The sequence below is a fragment of the Colias eurytheme genome, chromosome 14 (genome assembly GCF_061535395.1).
Source record: "Colias eurytheme isolate Ceu_HAF_F1 chromosome 14, ilColEury1 Martin Lab GWU primary, whole genome shotgun sequence".
NCBI classification, from domain to species: Eukaryota; Metazoa; Arthropoda; class Insecta; order Lepidoptera; family Pieridae; genus Colias; species Colias eurytheme.
Genome location: NC_142993.1, coordinates 1,804,927 through 1,831,152, shown reverse-complemented (window position 1 = coordinate 1,831,152; position 26,226 = coordinate 1,804,927). Strand labels below are relative to the sequence as shown.

At 32.8% G+C, this 26,226-nt stretch overlaps 1 protein-coding gene across 5 annotated transcripts in view; it reads left to right on the top strand.

Moving 5' to 3' along the window:
- The window catches only part of LOC149902711 (uncharacterized), a 76,917-nt gene that overhangs the window by 48,999 nt on the left and 1,692 nt on the right, over positions 1 to 26,226 (top strand). For 4 of the 5 annotated variants that reach the window (XM_090109564.1, XM_090109565.1, XM_090109569.1 and 1 more), the window contains exons 2-4: positions 20,852 to 23,306; positions 24,247 to 24,860; positions 25,250 to 25,556. In XM_090109564.1, the coding sequence (XP_089965690.1) occupies positions 20,852 to 23,306; positions 24,247 to 24,860; positions 25,250 to 25,556 (3,376 nt within the window). Of the gene's footprint in view, positions 1 to 394; positions 531 to 20,851; positions 23,307 to 24,246; positions 24,861 to 25,249; positions 25,557 to 26,226 lie in introns of those variants that run through there. The other variant, XM_090109567.1, reaches the window with a different exon arrangement.

Sequence of the window (26,226 nt, the reverse complement as noted above, 5' to 3'; positions counted from 1 at the left end):
CTCAATTATTTGTTCTTGGGTCTGGGTGTTATTATCTATAGGTATATATGTATTTATAATATTATATTTATCGTCGCCTAGTACCCACAACACAAGCCTTTGAGCTTACTGTGGGACTAGGTCGATTTGTGTAATAATGTCCTATAATATTTATTTATTATTTATTAAAAAAAAAAAAAAAAAAAATGTCAGCTTTAATATTATTACCTACTTACAAGTTAAGCTGAGAGCTACACTCGTTTACTAAGTACTTATAGTATAAATGGGTTAAACAGTGAACTCCCCATCCAACTAGAGAACTTATTACCAAATATCTTCACATAGAACTTCATTCCAACAGGGAAGTCAATCGAAATTGCATACATCACGATACATCGACGTAAAAACGTGATAATTCCATACAAACGTAATCTCTGATTACATGAGTCAGTGCTGTAATAGCAATGATCGATACGTCAGTCTGAATTACTACTTCTACGGGTATTGTAGTGCTGATGTCTTTTAAAAGTATCAAACAGTATTTTGAACATGTAAGTCCTTTGTCAATACTCTAATACGTAATTGAAACCGTGTTTGTGGTTACTTAACTCCGAAATTGCTTGATCGATTGTTTATGCCGCAGGTAATATTATGTCGTAAAGTTTATTCCATAGTATAAAATATTAATTAATAAATTCAACATAATAATCATGAGATTAAATAACAAAACAATACCGGCATGTCGCATTTGCATGTGTGAGTATGTTGTATTTATGAATTGTCTGTGATGTCTGTGTTTATAATTTATATCGACTTTCTTTTTGGACTTTTTATAGAAACTAGTCAACATATTGATCTTATAATATGTAAAATATAATTAATTATTAATGCAAGATGCATTACTTCTCAAAACATTTTAAATATAATAAAACAATAACAATAACAAATATTCATCAAAGGGTGTTTGTATATTCGCATGTATATAACAAAAAATCATTTCTTTTTTTCCAAATGACAACTTACCACTATAGGTAATACCACAGACTAATAATAATATACTACGTAATACTGAACTTTTTTGCCTTAGCCCTCATAGAAACCATTTGCATGTTATCTTCATATCAAACTCAACATTCAAAGACACAAAGCACCGTAACCATCAATTAATATTACGGTAACACATCGGTTATTTCTCACGAACTCAAATGGGTCGCTGCTAACTAGTTTGAGTTCCGTTCACTGATGGATTTAGCATCCTACAGATTGAATCTTCAAGACTTGTTATTACGGCCGCGGCGTATCTATGCTAATTTATTAAAAAAATATTTTGAATCTACGATTAAAGTTATAAAAAATGATTTGAAGTGGCATTGAAACTGAGAATATAATATGGAGGATAATATAGAAAAACTTCCGGAAATTTGATTATAAACAGCTGCCATTAATGACCTAATTAAAAAGTTATAAGAATGTTGTTTCTTGTTATCTTATAAAAAGTAAACCTTTAATTAATTTAGGTCAATAAATTCAATACGGCAGGTGTATCATATTCAATACATCATCATCATCATTCATCATATGCTCTAATAATATACAAAAACGCATACAAGCAGCTGTCAAAACTTATACAAGGTCATAAAGTAAGAGAAAGTATAACTACGGTAGCATCCATAAACATATACTTTTACTTTTTATTATATTTGGGTTGCCATAATAATGTTAAACATCTATTGTGTGTGGTTTAACAATGTAGGTACGTAGGCGCGCCAAACGGAATTGGTTGACGGTATGTGACCGTATTTTTGTATGGGAACGTGAAGGGAATTGGAAAAATATGAGCTGATTTATCTATTGGTGATTGAATGTCTTTCTTTTGTGTATAATAATCATTGAGCTATTATTACTACGTATAGAGTAGTCAGAGTAGTCATAAAGTTAGTACTATGTCCTTCCTACTAATATTATAAATGCGAAAGTTTGTGAGGATGTGTGTGTGTTTGTGTTCCTCTTTCACGCAAATACTACTGAACCGATCACAATGAAATTAAGCACACATATAGAGGCCAGAGGGTAACTTGGATTAACACATAGGATAGGTTTTATCACGGAAATCCCACGGGAACGCGGGCGAAGCCGCGGGCGGAAAGCTAGTAGTTCTATAAATCTCTAACAAACTTTTGACTCATTCTCATTAGTTGTAAGTATATTTTACTATTAACAATAAAAAATACCATAAACGAGTTGACTCAGCTATTATAATAATATGTAACAGAATGAGCTGCATTAAAAATAGCATTATTATAGCAATAACAGTAAATGCTTTTTTGTACAAAAAATAAGAATAAAAAACGGGTCATATTGCAAGGTTAACTGTATAAAAAGTTTAATTTGGTCAAGTTTCTGCAATGTTATTTAAACAATTTCTTATGAAATAAATTCGAATAGGAATGTGGTTTAAAAATACATTTTAGCGTTAATTAGTTTATATTTCTTTGCAGTAAATAAATATAAACTAAATTTTAAGACATTTTTAAAGGCTTATAGAACATAATATTATGGTCCTAAAAATTATTAAAAAGAAAATCTATCATAATAGTATGATAGATTTTGACGACCAAAACAAAAACATACATTTTGGCTTTAGTAATTATTAAAATTTATATAAAACTAAATTATTTTAGTGTTTTAAAACGAACATAAAGAATCGGAGTTATTAAAACATCTGTTTTAAGTATAACCTTTTGGTAATTTTTTGTTCAAAATTAGTTCGGATTGCAAATTATAAACGAACGTGTCCTAAAAGAAGCGGGCTTAATGTCAGCTTACATGTTAGTTTATAAAAAATGGCAGATGTAGGTACATATTTACAAAAATAATTAGATGATGTTGGAAATGCTACAGAATTATACACCTTATCGGTTATCCAATTGAAATAAGCTTTTAATAGTTCAAATCGTACTTTTTAAGGTTTATAATCGATTAATCGACATTCGAAAAACGCCGACAAGTTCATAATTCATAGTTTATTGATGGAAAGAATATTATAATCTAAAAAATTTAATATGTTTCTTCCATTTCTCCGACATTAACGACCTTATTCCTCATAATTAAAGGAAGTTCAAACAGAATCTAAGTAAATAGAGTCGTTTCCATAATTATAGAGGTTTTAATTCAACGTAAACAAATAAAAAGCCTGTATTTTATCGAATACTTAATCTCAAAATTTATAATGCAGCCCTTGAACACACGTAACAACCTTGTTAAAAAGATAAAACGATTTTTTGCAACTTTGTCAAAAAACTAATTTCGTTCTGCACGTTTATGATTACGTTTTTATGCTAAATATTTATAAAAAAGTGGGAGAAATTTTAAATTAAAATCATTGTCTATGATTAAAATGCATATCAATTTACATTCAGCCTTTTGGTATTTATTTAAGAATATGATGTAGTACTTCTTAAATCTAAATGTTTAATAAATCTTCAATTAAATATTCACTATTAAATACATTTTATTATTTTGGTCGACTTTCTCTTTAAATTCAAGATTTGATCTGATTATTTTGATGGTGATAACTAAACATTTTCTGCTTAGATATCGAAAATATATGATAAGACTCTATTAAATTTCTAGGTGATGTTCTTCACAAATATTAAGAAACTTGGTTTTCGTGTTATAAGACGATGTTTAGTGTGTTTAGTGCTTTTTGCCTATAATTATATTGTGTAATTATACACAAACACCAATAATATTGTTACTTAATTATAAAAATACACAAATAACAATAATCTCGTTTTAATCAAATTATTAGAATAGGATTACCATTTACTATACAATTAATTGATATCGTATCTCTAAAGACTACATCGTATTTATTCAATTAAACCAATTGAGATAAATTCATTGATTTATATTTAAAAATATGCTGAATTTCTATGTCCCCTTGTGATTGGGAATTTAACTCATCGATTTTATTTAAGTATGCCTTTTGCACCTTGCCATGTCTGGACTAGTTCTCGTCTCCATCAAAACTCAAACCCAAATTACTTAAATATCAAACAGGCAAAAATCATTATACCAAATGAAAAAAAAAAAAATTAAACCAGTTTTAGTTACTTATTATTCGTACAATTCGGCTGTCTAATACCATATGTGTAAGTGATTTATAACCGGTTTTAAATCGTCACAATGAGCAGGTGAAGCCTTATTATGTAACGAGTTAGTCATATCTGAATCACCAAACATCTATACGTGGGTTTATATACTTACATCGCTTATTTGGTAACTTAAGCTTATTAGTTATTTTGTATTTTAAGAATATAACTAATTTATTATATCTCCTTATCCATACTAATATTATAAATGCGAAAGTAACTCTGTCTGTCTGTCTGTTACTCAATCACGCCTTAACTACTGAACCAATTTGCATGAAATTTGGTATAGAGATATTTTGATATCCGAGAAAGGACATAGGCTACCTACTTGTTACCCCGGGAAAAAGGATAGGTTTTATCCCGGAAATCCCACGGGAACGGGTACTATGCGGGTGGAAAGCTAGTAGGTAATATGTAATAAACGTAGTAAATATTTTGTAATTTGTGGTAATAATATTATTTCAAAAAATGTTTGCTAAATTCGATCAGAAACTGTATCTGTGGCGAATCCAAGCAAAAGTCTTTCTGTAGTATTATTTTTTATAAGTACTATTATTATTTGTATTATTTATTTGTTATTCAATTGATTAAATAAGTAAAAATGTAAAAAAAACAACAAATTAATTAAATACAGAAGACTTCTAACAAATTTCTATAATTAATCATATTACTAACTTTCGCATAAGATCGAATGCTACAAATAGTATTGTTTACATAACCTGTAGTTAACATGGCCCTTGTGAAAGCAAGGGAAAACCTGATCTGGCTAGACTAAAGTTTTCTGCCCATAACTGTATCGCTTTCCTAGTAGCAATCTTGTTTTTTTTCCGTTAGTTCTTTTTCACAATCAACATTTTATTTATTAACTAGCGGTCCGCCCCGGCTTCGCCCGTGGTACATATTTATGTTTTCTCTACATAAAAACCATCCTGGTACTTCAAGGAATATAATAAAAAAAGAATTATCGAAATCGGTCCACCCGTTCTCGAGTTATGTGCTTACCAACACATTTTGCGATTCATTTTTATATTATAAGATATTTCAACTTATAACTGCAAACAGCTTCACCCGCGTGGTATCTTATTAAAAAGCTTTTCTAATATGCTAATCTTTCTGTGTGACAAATTTCATCCATATCCAATCAGCCATTTAGCGTTGCATTGAAAAAAGTCATGATAATTACCTATAAGTAAAGGGCTCAAGTTTATTTCACAAAATTGTAACACTACGTCAAGAAACATAATTTCTACGAACACGATTACCCAACCTAACATTAAAATTCCATTGAAATTTGTATGAAGTCTTCAATACAATTTAATATTTCGTGGGAAAGCACTTGATAATTTCTTTCGTTCCCACAAACTAATAGAGGTGTAATGAAATGTTTTGGGACTTAATTGTAACCACAATACTTATTACATAATTATGATAAAAATAAATGGCGCTTTCTCGTTATTTAATAGATTGATATACTTTTCAGAGAGTTTTTCCCATACCAAAACAATTGGTACAATTTATTTAAGAACTAGATTTCCGCCCGCGGCTTCAAAGGAAAACCCGCATAATCCCAATCCCGTGGGATTTCCGTGATAAAACCTATCCTATGTGTTAATCCAAGTTACCCTCTATAGATATGTGTGCTAAATTTCATTGTTATCGGTTCAGTAGTATTTGCGTGAAAGAGTAACAAACACACACACACATCCTCACAAACTTTCGCATTTATAATACATATTAGTAAGATAAGTAAATACCTTTTTTAATAAATCGTAAATTTAACTTCTAACTTGATGTTTTTAGAGAAAAAAGAGTACTTTCAAGTTACATAGGTAATAACGTCGACTAAAAGTAAGAACTTAGAAAGGCTTATAAAAATAAATAAAAGTTATGACTGTAGTCTGAATGCAGAATAAACACAGTTAAATTGTGGTTAAATCGTCTTCTATTTGACTTTGCTTAAGTTTGGGTTTACTAAAATCCTTGACATTTACATCTGCCTTAAGGCTGCAGTCTAGCAAAATTGCGTTTTACACATTTATTTGACAATTTTTTCCCGGCTAATGAAATGATAAACTGAATTTTTTTTTTCATGTTTATCAATTAGTGTTATATACGCAATGCGCGTGAATTTTTTCACATTTATAAAGTTACTTTATGTTACCTTAATCAGGCCTTCAAGATAAGTCTATTTCCCCCAAAGACATTTCGAGCTAAGTTTGTGCACTCACTACGTTGCAACCGATTACAATTTACACAATCTGATCAGCGCATTATTATCCTTATATAGTCGTTATTAAAAACTGCTGAACACAATTGCCGAAAAACTTATGATTTTCTTAATTAGAACGTTATAAATTCATTAAATTTCCCATTTTTTGACTTACAAAATCTATTGATAAATACTGCTAAAAGTTATTTTTTCCATTAATTTATTCGAGTTGGTTGAAGACCAATGAGTATTAATCCTTTAAAAAAATTTTTTTTGAATTTTGATAATTCCTTAAATATTAAAAAAATATTTAAAATAATTAGGAAAAATCCTAGCGAATTTCTTTAGTCGCGCTCCTTGGGCCGGAGCGTTCTGACGTGTGCTCTACGCTCGATTTTCCTTCATACCGAAGTGAAAGTTGCTCTACTTCATTAAATTTAATATTTTTGTTAATTGATTATTTTTATCTTAGTTTTGTGCAAATATTCGTATTTTTAAACATTTGATTTCGATATGGAAAATAAACGAAAAAAATACGCGTGTAACTATGTACTAGAAAAAAAATTATCTTCGAACATAAAGTTAATGAAACCAAATAGATTGCAAAGGTGATTGGCAACAATTTCTTTATTTTACGGGGTGTCAGTAAAGGGATATATTTCTTTAAAACTAAAGTAAGCTCATAAATTTTCTTATAATATAATTTTTTTGAAGTTCCAAAAATGTTTATTTTTCGTTTGAGAAATACGAAATATAATATAAACTTGTATTGAGAACTTGAACTTCCCAAGTTCATCCGGGGAAATCCCCATACGGGGAAAATGATTTGTTTACTCCAAAATTGATGCGAGGTGTTTTAATTTTTTCTTCTAGTCATTTTCAACGTAGCGGCATGTTGTTTGATTATTAATTTTGTAACTTAAATAAAGGATGTTGGTTTTATATTCTGATCTTACAGACGCGCTGACAAATTTAGTCCGCCATTTCTAGTTTAGTCTACCAACTCTAAGTACCAATATTAAAACGAATGGATTATCATCATATCATCAAAACTCAGATGTAATGGAAGATCACAATAACATAGAAAATTCAGTGGGTGTTGAGAACTAAACAAACAGAAGTAACAGAGACGCGAAGAATAAAAAAAGAGGACGAAAACGATAATTCGTTGATGCTTTCCCTTTTTGACGTATTGTTAGGGTACATCACCAATCTGAAAAACAAAACTGATGATTCCCAATTGCTGATTAAAAATGAAAAACAAATAATCGACAACAGTGGTGAAAATTTGCTGATCACAATGAAACATCCTTCAGTGGTAGCAGATTTACTCATTTCAAATGTATCGGTGAACAGCGTAAAGGAGAGGAGGACAGGAAAACATTATGAATGTGGATGGTGGATTGTATACAGGTTGTAATCGATAAGTATGTGCAGGCGATTATGACGTTATTATTGCAGGTATCAAAAAACTTAAAACTGATATCGAAATTACTTTACCTAATGAGCAAAATGACAATAATAACTTTTTAAAAGTATAACGAGAAATATCTAAAAAATTTACTTTATACACTCCCATATCAAAAAGGGAAAATGGGACTAGTAGAAGTTAAATGTCTAATTCCGGCAAAAGACATGAATGCGGAAGATGCGGTTAAAAAAAATTAAATATTTGAAATACAATGCAAAAAATAACACTTTTGTCATAGATAAGAATCATGACTATTTTTTCTAAATTCAGGGACAACTAAACGTTGCAGAAGCAGAAGTCTGCTTATTTGCTGTTTGGACTGGAGTGAATCATTCGTTAAAAATAGAATATATAAAAAAGTATGTAACGTTTAGGCAAAATAAAATGATGGACCATTATCAAGATTTTACATAAATTGCCTACTGTCAGAATTGATTGATTCGAGACTTCAGCATTCGATGCCCATCAAGGACCCATCCTATATCATTCAAGCGATTGAAAAAAAAGAGATAAATCCAGTGCAACCGATAAAGCATCAGAATGCTAGCAAAAGATTTATTAGGTTTATCAATATAAATCTATATATTACACATAATATAATAAATCTGTAGAAGACGCGAAGACTGACATCCGCGCGGACGGAGTCGCGGGCGGAAGCTAGTCAGAAATAAATATCTTTTGTTTTCATTTAACACAAACATTACATTTTTTTTATTATATACAAAATTTGTTTATCCGTTTTATTAGTTAAACTGAACAACTTTCACTAAGAAACTTAGGTCGAAAAAAATGTATAGAGTTCTGCATTTTGTATGGAAAGCTTATTTTTTTTTATATTTCGTCCAAATTTCTTTGTAAAAGTTGATCAGTTATATAAACATGAAGTTGAAGATATCAATAGAAATTATTCGCAAATTTTGTGTACTGATAAAAAAAAATCACCCGGTGTAACTTTCACGAAAATTGTTTCAAATTGTCATTTTTGGTACTTATTACGAATATTAAATTATGCATACGAATGATTTAATTTTTAAAAATTAAGTGGAGCAACTTTCCCTTAGTACATTTGTATTATTTACATATAGGATGACAGGATGCATTTGTTTGCACTACTAGACCAAGCCCTTAATTATATAGAAGATAATATAATAAATGAGAATTGATGACGACCTATTACAATTTACAACTCTAAAGTTTAGATAAAAAGAATGTGTTTTATACAGATATCCATTTGATCAATAAAACAATAATGATAGCAACCTTAGCGAATAGCAGCTTATATCCATTTTACAGCATAGCAGTAATAAATCTGTCATAGGCCATAATTCGAAATACATAACAATTAGTTCAGGATCCATATAGGTTGATGGTTCTCAAATATTTATTACGCAATTTGTAGGACAATATGTCTGTTGAATTATATAACTAAGTGAAAACAAAAAAATCAGCTGGTTAGTAATCATTTATGATGAACTCGTATCGATACACATTGGACCCAACCAACAAATCGTTGCTCTATAGAAGGGATAAGAACGTTTCAGAGGTGCTAACTGGTAGTTCTATAAGGGTGATAAGAACGTTGTATAAACCCCAAAGTGGCGCATTTATAAAGCCATTTGATGGTATTGTGTTGCTGTAGCAGCAACTCAGATGCCAATTGGACCTATAGAAGAGTACACTTATAGAATCGCGATGCTGTTATAGAGCGAAGTAGTGATATAAAAGGAACCGCGATGCTGTTACAGCGCGAAGTTGTGTTTTAAGAGTAACCGCAAATCTTCTGTAGCACGAAGTTGCGATGTACAAGTCACTGCGACGCTATAATTATAATACAAAATGGTAAATCGTGTACCAATTGATAATACGAGTAAATGACTATAGGAACCATCATCGTGGTGTCGAGTATTAATTTTTGTTACACTGTTAATTATGTTAGATACATAAACTGACTTGTGAATGAAATTTTACCGATAGATTATATGCATAATTACGCTGTTTTTTTCATGCCCCCCTCGAATTATTGAGTTTTAAGTAATTAAAAAACTAATTTTACACCAAATTGCTGTATAGGATGCCAAATAGCAACTCCGTGGCTATTATACGTCCGCAAACGAACGTAGTTTTGACAACTGTTATGCCATATACCTACTGGATTAAATTAGTAGGGTTCCCTGATGTAAATAGAAAACCCATAACATGTTTTATTTTTGTTTATTTTGTATTTTCTAGTGTAAATTCCGATTTTTAGATTCCGATCCCGAAGTGTCAAGCAAAACACTAGTGTCTGAATGGTCTGCTTCTGAATTATCACAAACCACATGATGGCTGTTAACTTGGTTTTGTTCATAGGATGTAACAGATTGTACGGAATCATTGTCCGTATTCGAAGCCTCACCTTGAATTTGTTTGGTGTCAATCGTTACTGAAGCTGCGATTTTTTTAAATTCATTCAATCCATGATTATTAAATAGAACCCTTCATTTATTTACGAGACGGTGCTGACAATATGGCAGGTTTTTGTTGTTTTAAAGTGAAAGAAACTCTCTTATAGGCCGTATATCTCTCGTAAGTGTCGCATTTTACTACATTAGTACGCCGTTTTTAGGGTTCCGTAGCCAAAATGGCAAAAACGGAACCCTTATAGTTTCGTCATGTCCGTCTGTCCGTCTGTCCGTCTGTCCGTCTGTCACAGCCGATTTACTCGGAAACTATAAGTACTACAGTGATGAAATTTGATGGGAATATGTGTTGTATGAACCGCTACAAAAATATGACACTAAATAGTAAAAAAAAGAATTGGGGGTGGGGCCCCCCATACATGTAACTGAGGGATGAAATTTTTTTTTTCGATGTACATACCCGTGTGGGGTATCAATGGAAAGGTCTTTTAAAATGATATAAAGTTTTCTAAAAAACATTTTTCTTAAAGTGAACGGTTTTTGAGATATCAGCTCTCAAAGTCGTAAAAAGTATGTCCCCCCCCCTCTATTTTTATAACTACGGGGTATAAAATTCTAAAAAAAATAGAGGTGATGCATGCTAATTAACTCTTTCAACGATTTTTGGTTTGATCAAAGTATCTCTTATAGTTTTTGAGATAGGTTGATTTAACTGTAATTTATTATATTTGCTGCTACGGAACCCTTTGTGCGCGAGCCCGACTCGCACTTGGCCGGTTTTTGTTACATAACAGAGTTATTAACTCTTTTATACAGTAAATCAGTCCTATAACTCTGACCACTCAGCTATTAAACCACTGCGTTATAATGGGCAGAAAACCACTAATATAATTCAATTAGGTTACAAAGAAGTGATATAAAACTCGGATATATCACCTAATTGCTCTATTATGGAGTTTCAGCAACCATGAAGATTCACAGTGCTATAATAGTAATAAGGAAAACCATTACAACACTAAATTGTCCTAATGTAGATTTTTTTACGCCTCTATAGGCATGGGACTATAAAGGTTACCCTAGAATCGTTTATTGCACTAATTTGCTGTAAAAAAGAGACCACCAGCGCTGTTATGTGATAATATCGTCCTGTTATTGCTGTACCAAAATCTGGATAAGAGCTGCTCTATAAACGCCGTATAAAATAGTGATATAAACGTTTACATCACCTTGTTATGGGAAAAATTTGCTGTGTATGATTATAGAGCAAAATCATCTCATTAAACGCTATTATACAACAAGCTTGTCACCGCGACACTGTTATACGTCATTTAAAAAGCTTTTTAGTGATGTAAGTTATTGTTATAGGACATCTTTGCTGGTTGGGGAAAGAGGGGACTCTTTGATCAAACCATCGATTTTGTAGGACAAATATTTTTTCGAATAATTTAGATAATTATCTTGAGATTGAACAAAAAAAAAGAATTCAATTATTAATAAATATTTGAGAACCATCAAATTAAAAATTGTATCCTTGCTACCTTTGTTAGTGGTTTATTGTGGACTGTGGTAGACAATCGAGAGTTTCGTATAGGAAATTATTGGGCGTCTCATCAAAATAAAGCTACTCACGGAAAATTAGCTTGATAGTAATCACTTGCAAAAATGGGCGATGGATCTTGTACTTAATAATTTTAGTGACAATAAAGATTTCGTTCTATCTAGTTGAAAAAATAAATGTTAGAATACCTTGAACACAAACATCTCATACGATGGATTGCACGTTATTTTACATAACAATCTTATCTCAAAGTTTATCCAACTAAGCAAATTTACCATCGAGTGCAATATTTACATTATGACTCAGTTTATGTCTAATTAGAATTGTGATCCGTTAATGAGATCTGCCATCATACAATGGGCGCAGGTTTTTGGGCCGCGATGTGCGTACTTAATTGCTTTAATTAATAACACGTGAACTAAACATATGAAGAACTAATGTGTAGGAAATATTTTAACATCACTACTCTCTAATATTACTTGATTTATAAAAGTGTAACGTGCGAGATATAAACATAATATACAGACAAATGTATTTCGGTTTGAAAGCTAGCCGCTGCTTATCTTCCTCCATTCGATTAAATATTCTGTAACAAAACACAAAGAAATTAAAGCCATTTCAAAGAATCTTACGATATTATTACAACTTTTGAAGAAGCTTTCATCTAAAGAGCAAACCCAACATCTAAATCAACACAAAATCTGCAAATACAATAAAGTTAATACTGAACGTTTTTATTGATATTATACCTAAAAAAGAAATTCGAAAGATCAATACAGTGAATTTAAATTAAATATTCAATTCGCATGGCCATGAACCGTCGGCATATGCACAATGATGTCATGCTGACCGGCTCATAAGCATTTTAATGTTTTTTGCTTTTTTCCAGAATCATTTCAAAACATTTGCATATCTTGAGGTCAATGTATGAAAAAAGCTACTATTTTTATATTTGTTTGTTTCTTATTTGTATACCGTCAACCGTGGTAGGTATAGCTTTGATCGCGTGGGACCGTATAAGAAGTTATTTTGCATAACTTGTATTAACCAAATCTATTCGTTTCGTGTGCAAAAATTCACAGGTATGGATGTGAAAATTATACCTATACCTAACAATCAGCTATTAATATACCTACCTATGTATAATAATGATACGAAAATTATTTTGATATAGTAGGTATATATAATACATATCTATACTAATATTATAAAGAGGAAAAGTTTGTAATTGGGTTGTTGAGGAAGTCATTATGAGGAAGAGGAGGAGGAAGAGGAATTTTCACTCACAAATTTAGAGGATGCGGATGAGGAAGAGGATATTTTTTTGAGGAAGAGGATGCGGATGAGGAAGCGGAAGAGGAAGCGGATGAGGATGATAGGAAATTATAATCAAAATTAAAAAACAAAAACTTTTAAAATTAAAAATTAAAACAAAAGCCATTTTCCTGTCTCTACATATTGATGTTTAAGGTTAGGGGAGGTTAGCTCGCCCGATCGCGAATTTACAAAGCCTGTAAGTACTATACTATTTGAGTCACGAGCCGGACTCAGATGAGCTTTTGTTTTTGCATATTACTCGAAAAAACCCACAGAAAAAACCTAATCTATATCAGTTCCAGAAGCGACATTAGGTGATTTCAACAAAAAAAAAACTAACTGGTAGATATTATTATGTAAGCTTTAATTTAACAACTTGTTTTTTAATTTAAAATCACTTTTGACAAACATTATTTGGTAAAATATGTTTCTTCTGAGTATGAGAGAAAATGTTATATTATTATGTTTAGAGATAAGTGTTAGGCGCAGATATAAATATGGCGGTAAGACTCTACTCTTGTTCGTTAGTAGAGTCCGACTCGTAACTCAAATATGTATTTGAGTTACGAGTTAGCTATTTAAACTATGTAGGTAGTTTAAATAGGCTTTGTAAATTCGCCGCCCGATTCGATCCGATCGGATCAGCATCCTCATAAATTTCCTCTAAATTTTGAGGAAGCGATAGCGGAAGAGGATTTTTTTATTTTCATTTTTGAGGATGCGGTAACGGTAGAGGAACCCAAAATATTGCGGAACTTCCTCATTATGAGGAAGCGGAAGAGGAATCCTCAACAACCCTAGTTTGTAAGTATGTATGTATGTATGGTTTTCACGCAAAAACTACTGGACCGATTTCAAAAATTCTTTCACCATTAGAAAGCTGCATCTTTACTGAGCAACATAGGCTATATTGCATTTTCAAAAAAATTAGAGATCCTTACCAAAAATGCAATAATGTAACCCAAGGTGTAAAAAAATCCTCAATAAAATTTCTGTCAGCGCGTGCGCTGCAGAATCTATTGAAGATAGAACAAAAAAATGTTCTACGGTATTATAGAATGGATCAATATCTACAAGAAAGTCCGCGATACCATATGTCCATCTTCAGTAGTTATGTTACTACAACAACTTTTTTACGTTTTCAAAGTAAATAGAAGTGCCGACAGTAATCAAACCATGTTATCCATACACATATATTAATCCTTATCCCATTAAATGATGTTTTACTATAGACTGTTTCAATACCAGCAAAATACTTTTTAAATGAAAAGAATTGGATATTCCATTCAAAAGATATAACGAATTTTTAAAAGTGTCAATCTACAGAAAATAGTAGGTATACTGTTCGAGCAGGCCGTAGTGCGGGGGTCACGGAGGAATTCTACCAATATGCGTCTTGACGGAACACAGTGGGGTTTTGGTCGGTAGGAATCCGTCATAACCCACGGCCCCTCCCCCGGAGGCCGTGGGTATCTATGAAAGATTTCCCCATTAAAACAAAAAAAAGGCCGTAGTGCGGGACGGGGTAAAGGTGATTTTCATGTGATTAAAAATTAAACCTATAGTCCGACCTATAGTAGACTTTTCACTGTAACGATATCGCTATCTATGCGAGTGAAGCCGCAGGGCATTGCTAGTCTTATATATGTATATAAAATTCTCGTGTCACAATGGTCTGCATACTCCTCCGAAACGGGTGGACCGATTCTCATGAAATTTTCTGTGCATATCGGGTAAGTCTGAGAATCGGCCAACATCTATTTTTCATATGTACCACGGGCGAAGCCGGGGCGGGCCGCTAGTAATTTATATAAATGGTATTTTTCAAAAAGAAGTTTAAAAATTCAAATGTTTTGAATAAAGTTCCATTCACCTCTCCATAATACACGGGTACCACCAGAAGGAAGATACCCGGTCCTTTGGGAGGCTTACGTGGGGACACAGGTCCAACACGCAGAGGCCCTTTGGAGAATTTTAATGTATTATTATGAAACTTTTATTATAAGCAACATCATGAAAACGTTTATTTCATTCGTTTAACAACTTTAATTACAATTATTATAATTTTTATAGTTTATCTAGATTTCAAAATATTCGTCCGATTTTAAAATGTTAATTATTACAACGAAATACGTACTTGACCCAGTATATAACAATTAAGTATTTGCACAAAACATATGTGTCCCAAATGCTTTGACAGCCCCCATAGGGGTCTTACACAATACAATGTACTAAATCTATTCAATATTTTAACTTAAATCGTTATACAAAATTTAAATTGGGACGAGGTTTTTGAATATTTAAACACATAGGTAAATAAATACTGAATTGTTTTTGTGTGTATCTACTGTTTAGACGTAAAGTAGTAACGTATCTAGTAACTATTTAGTAATCTGTGGCGTAACTAAAAAAAATACAATGAAGAACACATGTTATCATAATTAACGATTTAGTTACATTACTAGTAGCTTGTTATATTTTTAACGTTTTACAAAATATATTTCAATTATGTTATAAAACTTTTACAGCTGTTCATTTATAATTTATTATTATAAACACCAAAATAATATTTTATTCGTCTCTATTCTCAGTATTTTTCCGATCTTGCAGATTCAAAAATCACAATCACATTAAAATATTCCATTTAATTTACAAAGAGATGAAAACATAAATAAACTCAATGCATTTCTAGTGTCACGTATGAAAATTGATGCATTATATAAAACTTTTTTCATATGTGTGATACATATTATACATTGACTATTTATTTTATTTAAAAAATATTTATGTTATACTTACATACTAAATTGACTTGATTTTTAAAAGCATAAAGAGAGTTTCTTGCCGGCTCTTTATTGTAGAGCCTGCTTTCCGAACCGGTAGTGAATGATTAGTAATGTATTACGACGACGCAAAACCGCTTCTTGAAAAAATTTGTAGTTGCGAAATATATTTTCTAGTTTGAATTTTTAAACATAGTCACATTAGACCTATGTTTTTCTACAAAGACTTACAAATATCTAGAGACTTTACATTGCGATTTAAATGAGAATCGGATCGTCCAATGACCTTTGTGTCAAATGTCGTTTGAAAAATACGGTTTGCATAGAAAATTATATCGACTTATTTTACACTCACTTATAAAATGTAAATACAAACATTATTTTTTATCCTAAATTATTAAAACAATTGTTTTAATTTGACAGCTATGACGTCACAACATGGCGCCCAATCGATCCTATTCTTATTTGTACCACTTTTTTAACTACAGTACACATCATACTATATTCGGGTCTCAAGTACCAACAAAATACCATACATACAAACTCGTTTGATTCGTGTGTCGCCTCAATTTCACCGACAGTGCCCTGAATACCACATTTCTATAGTTATTATTATCTAGTTGACCGGCGTCCGACATCTTGGTACTCTTGCATTAAAATGGACAAATGAATATACCTACATAAATAAATAGCTCTAAATATACGAGCATTAAACGGTAATTACGGTAAATATGCCCATATGTATTTAGTAATCTGTATAGGGATAGAAAAGGTCATAATATATTATTATTATAGATGACTGGGTAATACCATTATATTATGGTGAGACGAGTTTCTTGACAATTTTCTTGAAAGTTCATTTCATAGTTGTAATAACTAATAAGTAATTAAATGAAAGAACTGTTGACAGAAGCACTTTACAATATGTTATTAATAAATATTAGATACACATAAGCTACACATAGGTATGTACTAACGTATAAAAAAAGCTATTGTATTTCACATGAGAACACTCAACACAGTTGGCCTGATCCCATTGCAGTATTACGAAACATTGAGACATCTTGAATAATCTTCCTTGTATCACTCGAGGAATGCATAAATAAAAAGCCTATTTACACTTTCAATTGATGTCACTTTACGAAATACATTACTTCGTCTATACGGAAAAGTTGACATGTACTCTTTCTTAATTTCAACCTGATGCAGCTTTGTAATACAATTAACTAAATAGTAGCCACACACCTATTATAACCTTTAAGAATTCTTACCAAAACTACAGGACAATCCTATCTATCGTTAATCATTAATATCCTACACAATACATTGCCCAATTAACAAGCGCATCAAAACAGGTACCTCAGCATTTCAATACAACTTACGCAATGTACAGCAATCTAGTTTATCCGATCGCATCTCAGTTCGTTCACCTCGCGAGATGGTACAATGGATCTATCATAATAGGATGGCCTTGTTGTATCCGTGTATTGTACCTCTATAATTGGCAGAACTATAATTAAGTGCCTATAAGTTTGAATGCAAATGAACAAGCCCTTTAATGCATCGATTTGTATAAATTATTGTATGCCGTCTCTGTTTATAATGCTTAAAATAACAACCATTACCATCGTATTAGCTATAGTATTATATTATCCATGGTATTAGCAAAATCAAAATTAATGTTTAAGGCGTTACCCGGCAATTTCGACTATGTTCAACCTCTATAAAGTCTGGTACAACATAAAGCACAATACCGAAAAAAATATATAAAATAGGATGGTCTTTGATCTTTAATTGCTCGCGAGGACTTTTTTCCAAAGTTAATAGATTTATAGAAAAAAAATGTGCCGTGGTCATCGATTTATCCGCAAATACTCTATAAACTTCGTAACCTGCTGACTTAGAGCTCTGAAAATTTTATGTTTAATAAATTATCAGTTACACAACAGTCCCTGACGAGGATTTTTTGTTTCACTGATTGGTATCTTTTTAAATACAAAATGCGAGGAAAAAAGAAGGTGCAGCGGGAGAGGTTTGAGATCCGTCAAGTATGGTCAAGGTTATTAGCGCATGTATAAGCCTTAAACATAGGTTTACTAAAGTTTGCCGGTCGTCTATTTTTTTATTATTATTACACGCTTTATATTAGCTTCACCTGTATGTTTGTAACCGACTTCTTTGGGCGCGATTTTGACTCACTTTAAACGGCCAGATTTCGTTCAAACTTTGTAGATTTATTGAGGACCGATGACAACACACTAATTTGATAAAATTTTCTATTTTTTAGTTCGGTTTTCTATAATTACACGCTTTATATTAGCTTCACCTGTATGTTTGTAACCGACTTCTTTGGGCGCGATTTTGACCCACTTTAAACGGCCAGATTTCGTTCAAACTTTGTAGATTTATTGAGGACCGATGACAATACACTAATTTGATAAAATTTTCTATTTTTTAGTTCGGTTTTCTATAAAAAGCGTGTTTTTTTAGTTTTTTTTAAACTATTATTTATTATTTTGAAATCCATTAAAGCTATAAAAACCGGATATCTCTTTTAACATTACAACACTATTGTATAATAACTCAAATATGTATTTGATTTGTATGTAAAATTGTCAACAATGGCTTACCAAGTGAAAGTGCATCCTGTAATATTTACTCATTGAAAATACTAGTTGTGCCCAGCGATGATACTTACGTTACGTAAGGTTACTATTATTCCATAGAATTAAAATAAATTAATGGGACAGAGCTATCTATCAAAACATTATTTTGTTTGTAGAATATAAATGCTAAAAGATTCTTATTGCATTCATTAGCTTTTAAAAGTTAAATACTTTAAAGTTTAAAGGTTTTGTAACGTAATTTATTCCACTAAATTTTATTAATTTTATTGGCAATCTTCTAAACAATAATGACCGGTTTCACAACTTCTGGACTCTGGATACTCAACTCAAACTGTAACATTTATTTATTCAATTAGACTTCTTTTAGAAGCACTTTCGAATCGTCATTACTCATTACATATTTTTAACCTTCTGGATACTATTTCGCTTATCTGTCAATTAAAATTACAAACAATGACATGAAAATATGTACCTATATGTCGTTTTATGTGACTTTATCAGCAAGTGGTGAAATAAAGATTTACATTTCTAAACAAAGTCGTCTAAAATCAACATCATAAACATAAGAAGAATAAAAAATACTAAAATTCACATCTTTCAGCTTGTTAGATAATATTTATCTAAGAAAAAAACTTGAATTCTATATTAAATTTGTTACATAACGTATTGGTGCTTGTAAATATTTTAATGCTATCTTGTATAGCCTTTCATAAAAGTCGGTTCGGTAGTTGAATCGTGAAAGCGGAACAAAACCGCTTTCGTATATTTATATTAATCTTTAGGATAATGTTTCAAACTCCATGTGCTAATATGTTTTTGGTTAACACTGAAACTCTGTATAAATTTTTATATAAATATTATGCGAAAGTCCGTCGCCTGTCTGTTACGCTTTCACGGTTGAAGCATCGATTTGGATGAGTTTTGGAATTAAAACGTTTTTTTTTCTAAATTCCCTAAGTATTTATAGGGAATTTAAAGCTTTTTCGCTTGCTTTTGGTCTAATTTTATATTTATTTTTTTCTCTACATTTCCTTTTACCCAGTAAAATGATCACTATATATTTTTGCTCCTCAATAAAAATGTATGTGGCCAGTCAAGGAATGCGGACTTTCTTTTTTCCTTTGTGGTGTTAAGTTGCAAAAAGAATATGAACGTACACGTTCCTTATTCAAAAGATACCATTACTCAACAAAAGAGGTCGATATTGTATTGAAGAATGTTGCTGGCCAGTGAGATATTTAATGGCGCGGTTTTTTAAAACGCCATTAAAAAAAATGTTAACACACTTTTTTTTAATGTTACGGTATTTCGGACTAAAGCTTTTATTTTCCTTATAATATGTACATCGAAATATTGTATAACTTATGTATTTTTAAACAGGCATTATCTAATACTTACATAATATAATAAAAAGTATAAAGATCGTCACCCATAATAACCGGTCAAACAGCTACTTGAGTCTTGAATACAAAGAAAGTAAAATAAACGAACCTCTATTTGCTTAAGAAATGCCTTGTCCACATGTGATTTCTAAATCTCATGAGCATCCTGATTAGAGGCACTCTCGAATAAGTTAGTCATTATATAATTTAATTGTTTAATTCAGATTAACTTCAATTAATAAGCGATACAAGTATATTTTAATTAAAAAGGTTCTCAAAACATAGATCCAATTGTATTATATATTTATATAACCTCACATTACATAAAAAGAGCGAAATTTGATTCTGAAAATATACTTCAGACTACAGTGTCCCAAGGTATGATAATAGTCATAACGCATGCAAATAATGTTGTGAAAAATCGTTCTCAATCAATGATTATTTTAATGACTGCTTAGCAAACATCTGTTTGATAACGCAATGAAAAACTCAAAGTACAAGCTGTGGTACAACTACAAGTAACAACATAACAAATGATTGTGTTTAATGATAGGGAACATAGCTTTCCTTTATTACACAATTAATATTGGTATATTATAGTTATTATACGCACATGATCGGTTTTATAACTGGCAGTAAAAAGTGAACTCAATCTTGATTGGCAGCGTAATACATTGTATTAAAGTATTAAACGATTCATCTATCTAATACTTGCACGCAAGCGTAACTCGTCTTGGAATATATAATTAATAAACACCTAATTTATACTTTTATCTAAGATTTATATCTTTATATAATCGCTAAATATATTCAATAAGATGTAGTCAAGCGATCATAACTTTTAAGGCATTAATATTCAAATATGCATAATCAATTACTTAACGATGCGTACTCCTATTGCATCCTAATCGACCGATGCAAATCACAGTGAAAGTTAACAATGACTGATTTGTTCTTATTTTTTCTTTTCAGAATGCCAGTTATGTGATCAACAGACGCTATTCGCGGAGCAAAATGTCACCCGTCTGCCACAACTTCGTACAGAATGCGTGGAAAAAAGATTTTTGCTCTAACTGCTTCAAATCACGCGAAGAACACGTCAAGCAAGACAAGACATCGGATGGTAGTAAATATTTAGCGACTCCATTCCAAAACAGAAGCACATTCTTTAAGAAGACCCCACCGAGTATTCTTAAAGTTCACTCGAAGAAAAAGAGCAAACGTAACGTACGATTTCCAGAAGAAGTATGCAGTGTAATAGGATATGGAGGTGACGACTGGTCTGACGGAGAAGAATTCGAGGTCTCCGAAGACAACGACGTAGATGATACATTCCCAGACACTGAAGAAGAAAGAGAGCTACACAGAATAACAAAATCTAACACTGATTTTAACACAGTTAAGGCTAACCTGCTTGGCGATTCAGTTGCTAAGTCTTATACTTCGTTAATGCTAGGTAAAGTACAAACAGACTCTGACGGAAAGAAGAAAACTTTAATGGTGTCAGTTACCCCGTTCGGACAAGATAACAAGAACTCCCCAATCAAAACACACATTCGAAAACCCGCTGTCATTAACGTTAGTGACCCTCCCACCGAAGAGACATCAAGTAATTATAAAACGAATATCATTCTCTCTACTTACATTAAGGAATCTGAAACAATTATAACAACAGAAGGTGTTAAATCATCTGATGCAATTTTATGTACAGAAAAGTCACTACTGGAAGAAATATCTGAAACTTTACAACAGAATAGGCTGGGGGGTGGTACTGACATAAACTTATCACAAAATAATAACAAACCAACTGTTGTCGAAGAAAAAATTAAGGAAAGCATGCAAGATGACTTTGAGAGAAAAGAGATGTCTGAAACAAAGAAAAATGGTATTGTAAGAAAATCCCCGTTACCTAAGACTCAAGAGAGACCAAAAGTTAATCTTAGTAGATCAGAATTTAAGTTTTGTAAGATAAACATTGAAAGTAGCAGTGTTGATTCGGCTGTAAGTACATCGAATTCAACCGCTAATAACTCATTCACTTCTGACGACGAAAGCTTTAGTGGACGAACTGACTCTGACAACGACGACAGTGGCCATTTCTCCGAGTCACACAAATGTGAAGAAACTGTAAAAATCAAGGTATTTAACGAAAGCGATAAAAACATTAAAATGTCACCTATAGGACAGGTGAGAAAGGTAGATGGGCAAGCCCATAGTGGATATTCAACATTCCAAAGTCCTATTATAGATATGCCACCTATCATTCCACAACAAGAAGCGATTTTCTCTGCGGAAGCAAGTCGAGAACTGGCTGGGGAACCCGATGGAAGAGCGGACCCCGATGAATCTAGTGAAGCCCCGGCCTTACCTAAAAGCCCAGTACCTACTATGGATCCCCGTCCATCATTCCTACATGGTATGATCACTGATATAATGCCGTCGAAACCGGTCGTACCAGAAAAGCCCAAGCTTCCTGTAAAACCAGCCATAAAACAAACGACCAAGAAAAGTAATACCGCAATGCAAAATATTATGCAAACAACAAAAAAAGACGAGGAGAAAGTTCCGCGACATGTAAATGAGGATAGGAATGATGAATTGTGCGAGGACAGATCGGATGCTTTATATTACGCAAAGCCAGTATTGACCAAACAAGATAGTGACACTTCACTTAGCAGTATGTGCAAACGGAAAGCACCGACCCCACCTTTATCCCCAACGGAGGAGTTTTCTAATAATATTTACCAAAGAAACGCAAACGGTTTCATGAAGTCTGACTCACCAGTCGTTCGCGAAATGGAAAAACGCGAAAGGGCCATTATGTCATCTTCCCCAAAACAAAAACATTCAAACGAGCCGGATCTCTGCAAGAGTGACATTCCAGAACCGGCACCTAGAAGAAATATTTCCCTATCTCATGACAATTTACTTTTAGACGAAAAGCGGAAAGGAAAGCTTAAGTTCTCGATCAAAAAATTATTGCGCATCGGGTCTTCTAAAGACCTGGATAAAAAAGAGCTCAGTGTGCCAACCGTCACAAAAATGATGACTAAAACTGAAGATATTTACGATTTGACACCAAAACCGAAGCCGCGGTTAGTGATCATACATCCTCTGGATATCAACGGATCGAGTGTTGAAGTTGTGAAATCGAATGGCGAGGCGTCAGAGAACCTGAGGCGGCTGAGTCACGACGATGTGTCGTCGATATACAGCGTCTGTAGTTCCGCGACAGACGACATTCCCAAGGTCGTGAACAAGCCGCCTCCGCCGCCGAGGTTATCGAGTGAAGACTACAAAAACACTTCCAACGTTCCCAAACCAGCGAGACCGCCCCCTCCGAAATCTATCGCTCTACAAAAGAAACAAAAACAACAGACTTGGGCAGCCACACCTACCAACGCTGACAACGTTTATGCTAATTTAGGTAAGTCACGATTACATAGCTTATAAATTAATGCGAAGGAAATATTTTAACGACGACCATAAATCCAATTTGTAAACATTTATCTGTAGTTTATATAATTTCCAGCGAACTTAACGCATTCATAATTATTGAACCAACACTTGCAAAGAGCATTCTTTTATGTTTTCATAATTAATGAACGGTATCATTGTCATTCGTGCAATGAGTAATATTCGTTGAAAACAGTAATTATTACCTAATTAGCAACAGTCGATCATGTAAATACGACGACGTGTGATCACATTCTTAGAAATAGATTTGCATTATAATTTTCAAATATCTTGTTTTTTTTTTTTTTTTTTTGTGTGGTGTCTCTCAATGTTAGCCAGAAGGGCTTCTACATTTTAACGCGGACGCGGGGGTGAACTGAAGGTTCACCCTGGTAGCGACATGCACAAGGGCGTCCCCCCTTGACGGGGACCACGAACCTCGGCTTGAGCTGTCGCTTGAGTGGAGGAGGCCAGAAGGGCCCTAATCGGACGGGAAATATCTTGTATAGCATTAATTTTGCTTGCTAAAGAGGTTTTGCTAAAAAAAAACTATCAACACTTGAAGCTGCGATATTAAAATGATGTCATTACAGTGACCTCGACTGTAAATGATTTTATGCGCCTTACATTGAATTTATGATTAAGTGAGCGGTTTTTGTCCCACATTAAAATTATAAAACTGTCAATCTTACAAAATAATATCCAACTTGCAATAAAATATGATTTAACAGAGATTTACATACATCTTCATCACGTCTAATAAACATATTTATGTCAGCATTTCATGATTTTTTCGATTTATTTTAATTATTTCCCTCGATTTATTTTAGTATCAAGAAGCATACATACTAATAAAACCATATCGACTCATCCACTAAACGTAAAAATAATGGTATGAATAATAATTCCAGGAGAAATACGATCAGCGCTGGCGCCAAGAAAACCAGAAAGGACAGCGAGCATGCGCGAACGGGAAACCCAATTAGAATTGCTCAAACGTAGATCACCCATAGATGATGACAAAGACGACATAGATGATGGACCACAAGAACTAGTGCAAGCCACAAACGAGCCAGTTATCAACAGCTACGACGACGTATACAACACCGGTAAATACGACGAGGAAAACTGCGACTCAGCTAAAAATAGTGACAGCGATTACGAATACGTGAACCACGCACGCTCTAGTTCACCCGAATGCGACTCCGCCATAAAGCCCAGAGAAGAACGCGCAGAACGCAAGACTGAAACCGCCGAGTTCCCGAAATACAACTTCCGCTCATCCCTGCCGTACTGTGGAAGCGAAACGGAATCAGAAATATACTCCCCATACAGCTTCTATAGCTCGAACGATAATATGGACAATTCTAACAACGAAGATTACCAGTCGGACATGACGCCAAAGACCACGACGAACAAATTGCGTGTCAGGAAGGGAAGGAGCGTGGTCCACAAGAACTTGGAGGATAATTACGGGGCCGTGGTCATCGCGAATCACGAAGCGCTAGCGCAGGTCTTGGAACAGGTAATTTTCGTGTAATTCCTATAATTTTCTCATAAACTCTCGTTTGATGCAATACTTGCGGTGTAAGTGAATAGAAATTGGATCGCCTTTAGATAGATAACTTACGTAAATGTGGTTTAATTTTGAGATCAATTTACTGTGAAAGTTTGTTAGTTCTTCCCTTTTCGTTATTAAATATAATAAATGGAAGTGGGATATATTTTATCTTTATTCTTTTGATACGTAAAACGAACTTAAAAAGTGTCGTTAATTTGATGACTGCTACTTCTTCTGAATGACAATTAACTTTATAGATTAAAATAACAATCCTAAATACTATCATTTCATCTTTAATTTAACCTAAAATCTTATAAAATTTTCCCCTATAACCAATGTAAATTAAATTCCAGGTCCAACAAAGTGCAGCCATGCAACCTTCACTCCGCGGCTTGAAAGCCTGCACCAATTTACGCTGGAACGACTTTACAATTCAGCAGAAGCACACGAAAGCCGGCAAGCGGTTCTTTTACCCAGCAGTCTGGAACTCTAACCAGGGGCCTGTGAATGTAACGCTTATGGTGCACAAGGAACACATGGGTTCCCAAATGGTCTGCCAGTCGGTTCAACCGCAGACGTTGAGTTTGAACGCCATTACGGAATTCTGCGACTTGGTACCGTTGCAGCAGTTTGAAGAGGATGGAGAGGATCTGGTTCAAGGTATGTTTGATGGAAGAATGAATCTTTTGTTTAGATTTTAAAGTTGTGTATACTTATAAGCTTTCTTTTGAAATAATTAAATGAATCTATTTTTTGGGAACTTGAATTATAGTTTTCTTATATTATCTCAACACAGTAAATAATTGCATTGCATTGTATTTTTCTCTTATAAATACATATATTAAAACTTTATTTCTTTACTGTTATTGTGGAAATATCTAGCTGAATAAATCAATCGGTATTTATTGAGCGTGAGTTAAATCAGCATAATATGCGCTGCATACTAAAAATAGAAGCTAGGGTGCATCCCTTCTGTGACATATAAAGGTATATTTATACCGAGATACGTATATTTATAGGCTTAAAGGTTTATTAAAAATAGCTGCAGCGGCAAATATCTTTTACTCTAATAACTCATGTGTTTATTTTTCCTTCATCCACTATGCATCCTGCAATTTTAAAGATATGTATGTTATTCATTTTTATATTATGAAAAAAACGTTTTTTTTATATGCTTTATATATAATTTAAACAAAAACTACTCTATCGATTTTATAAATTTAGTAATCTCCGCCTACCTACCAAAACCTTCCTCAAAAACCACTCTTATTCGGTCTCTAACTCTCCAATGTAGATTAATGCATAGTAAAATAATTCGTTTGATGTTAAT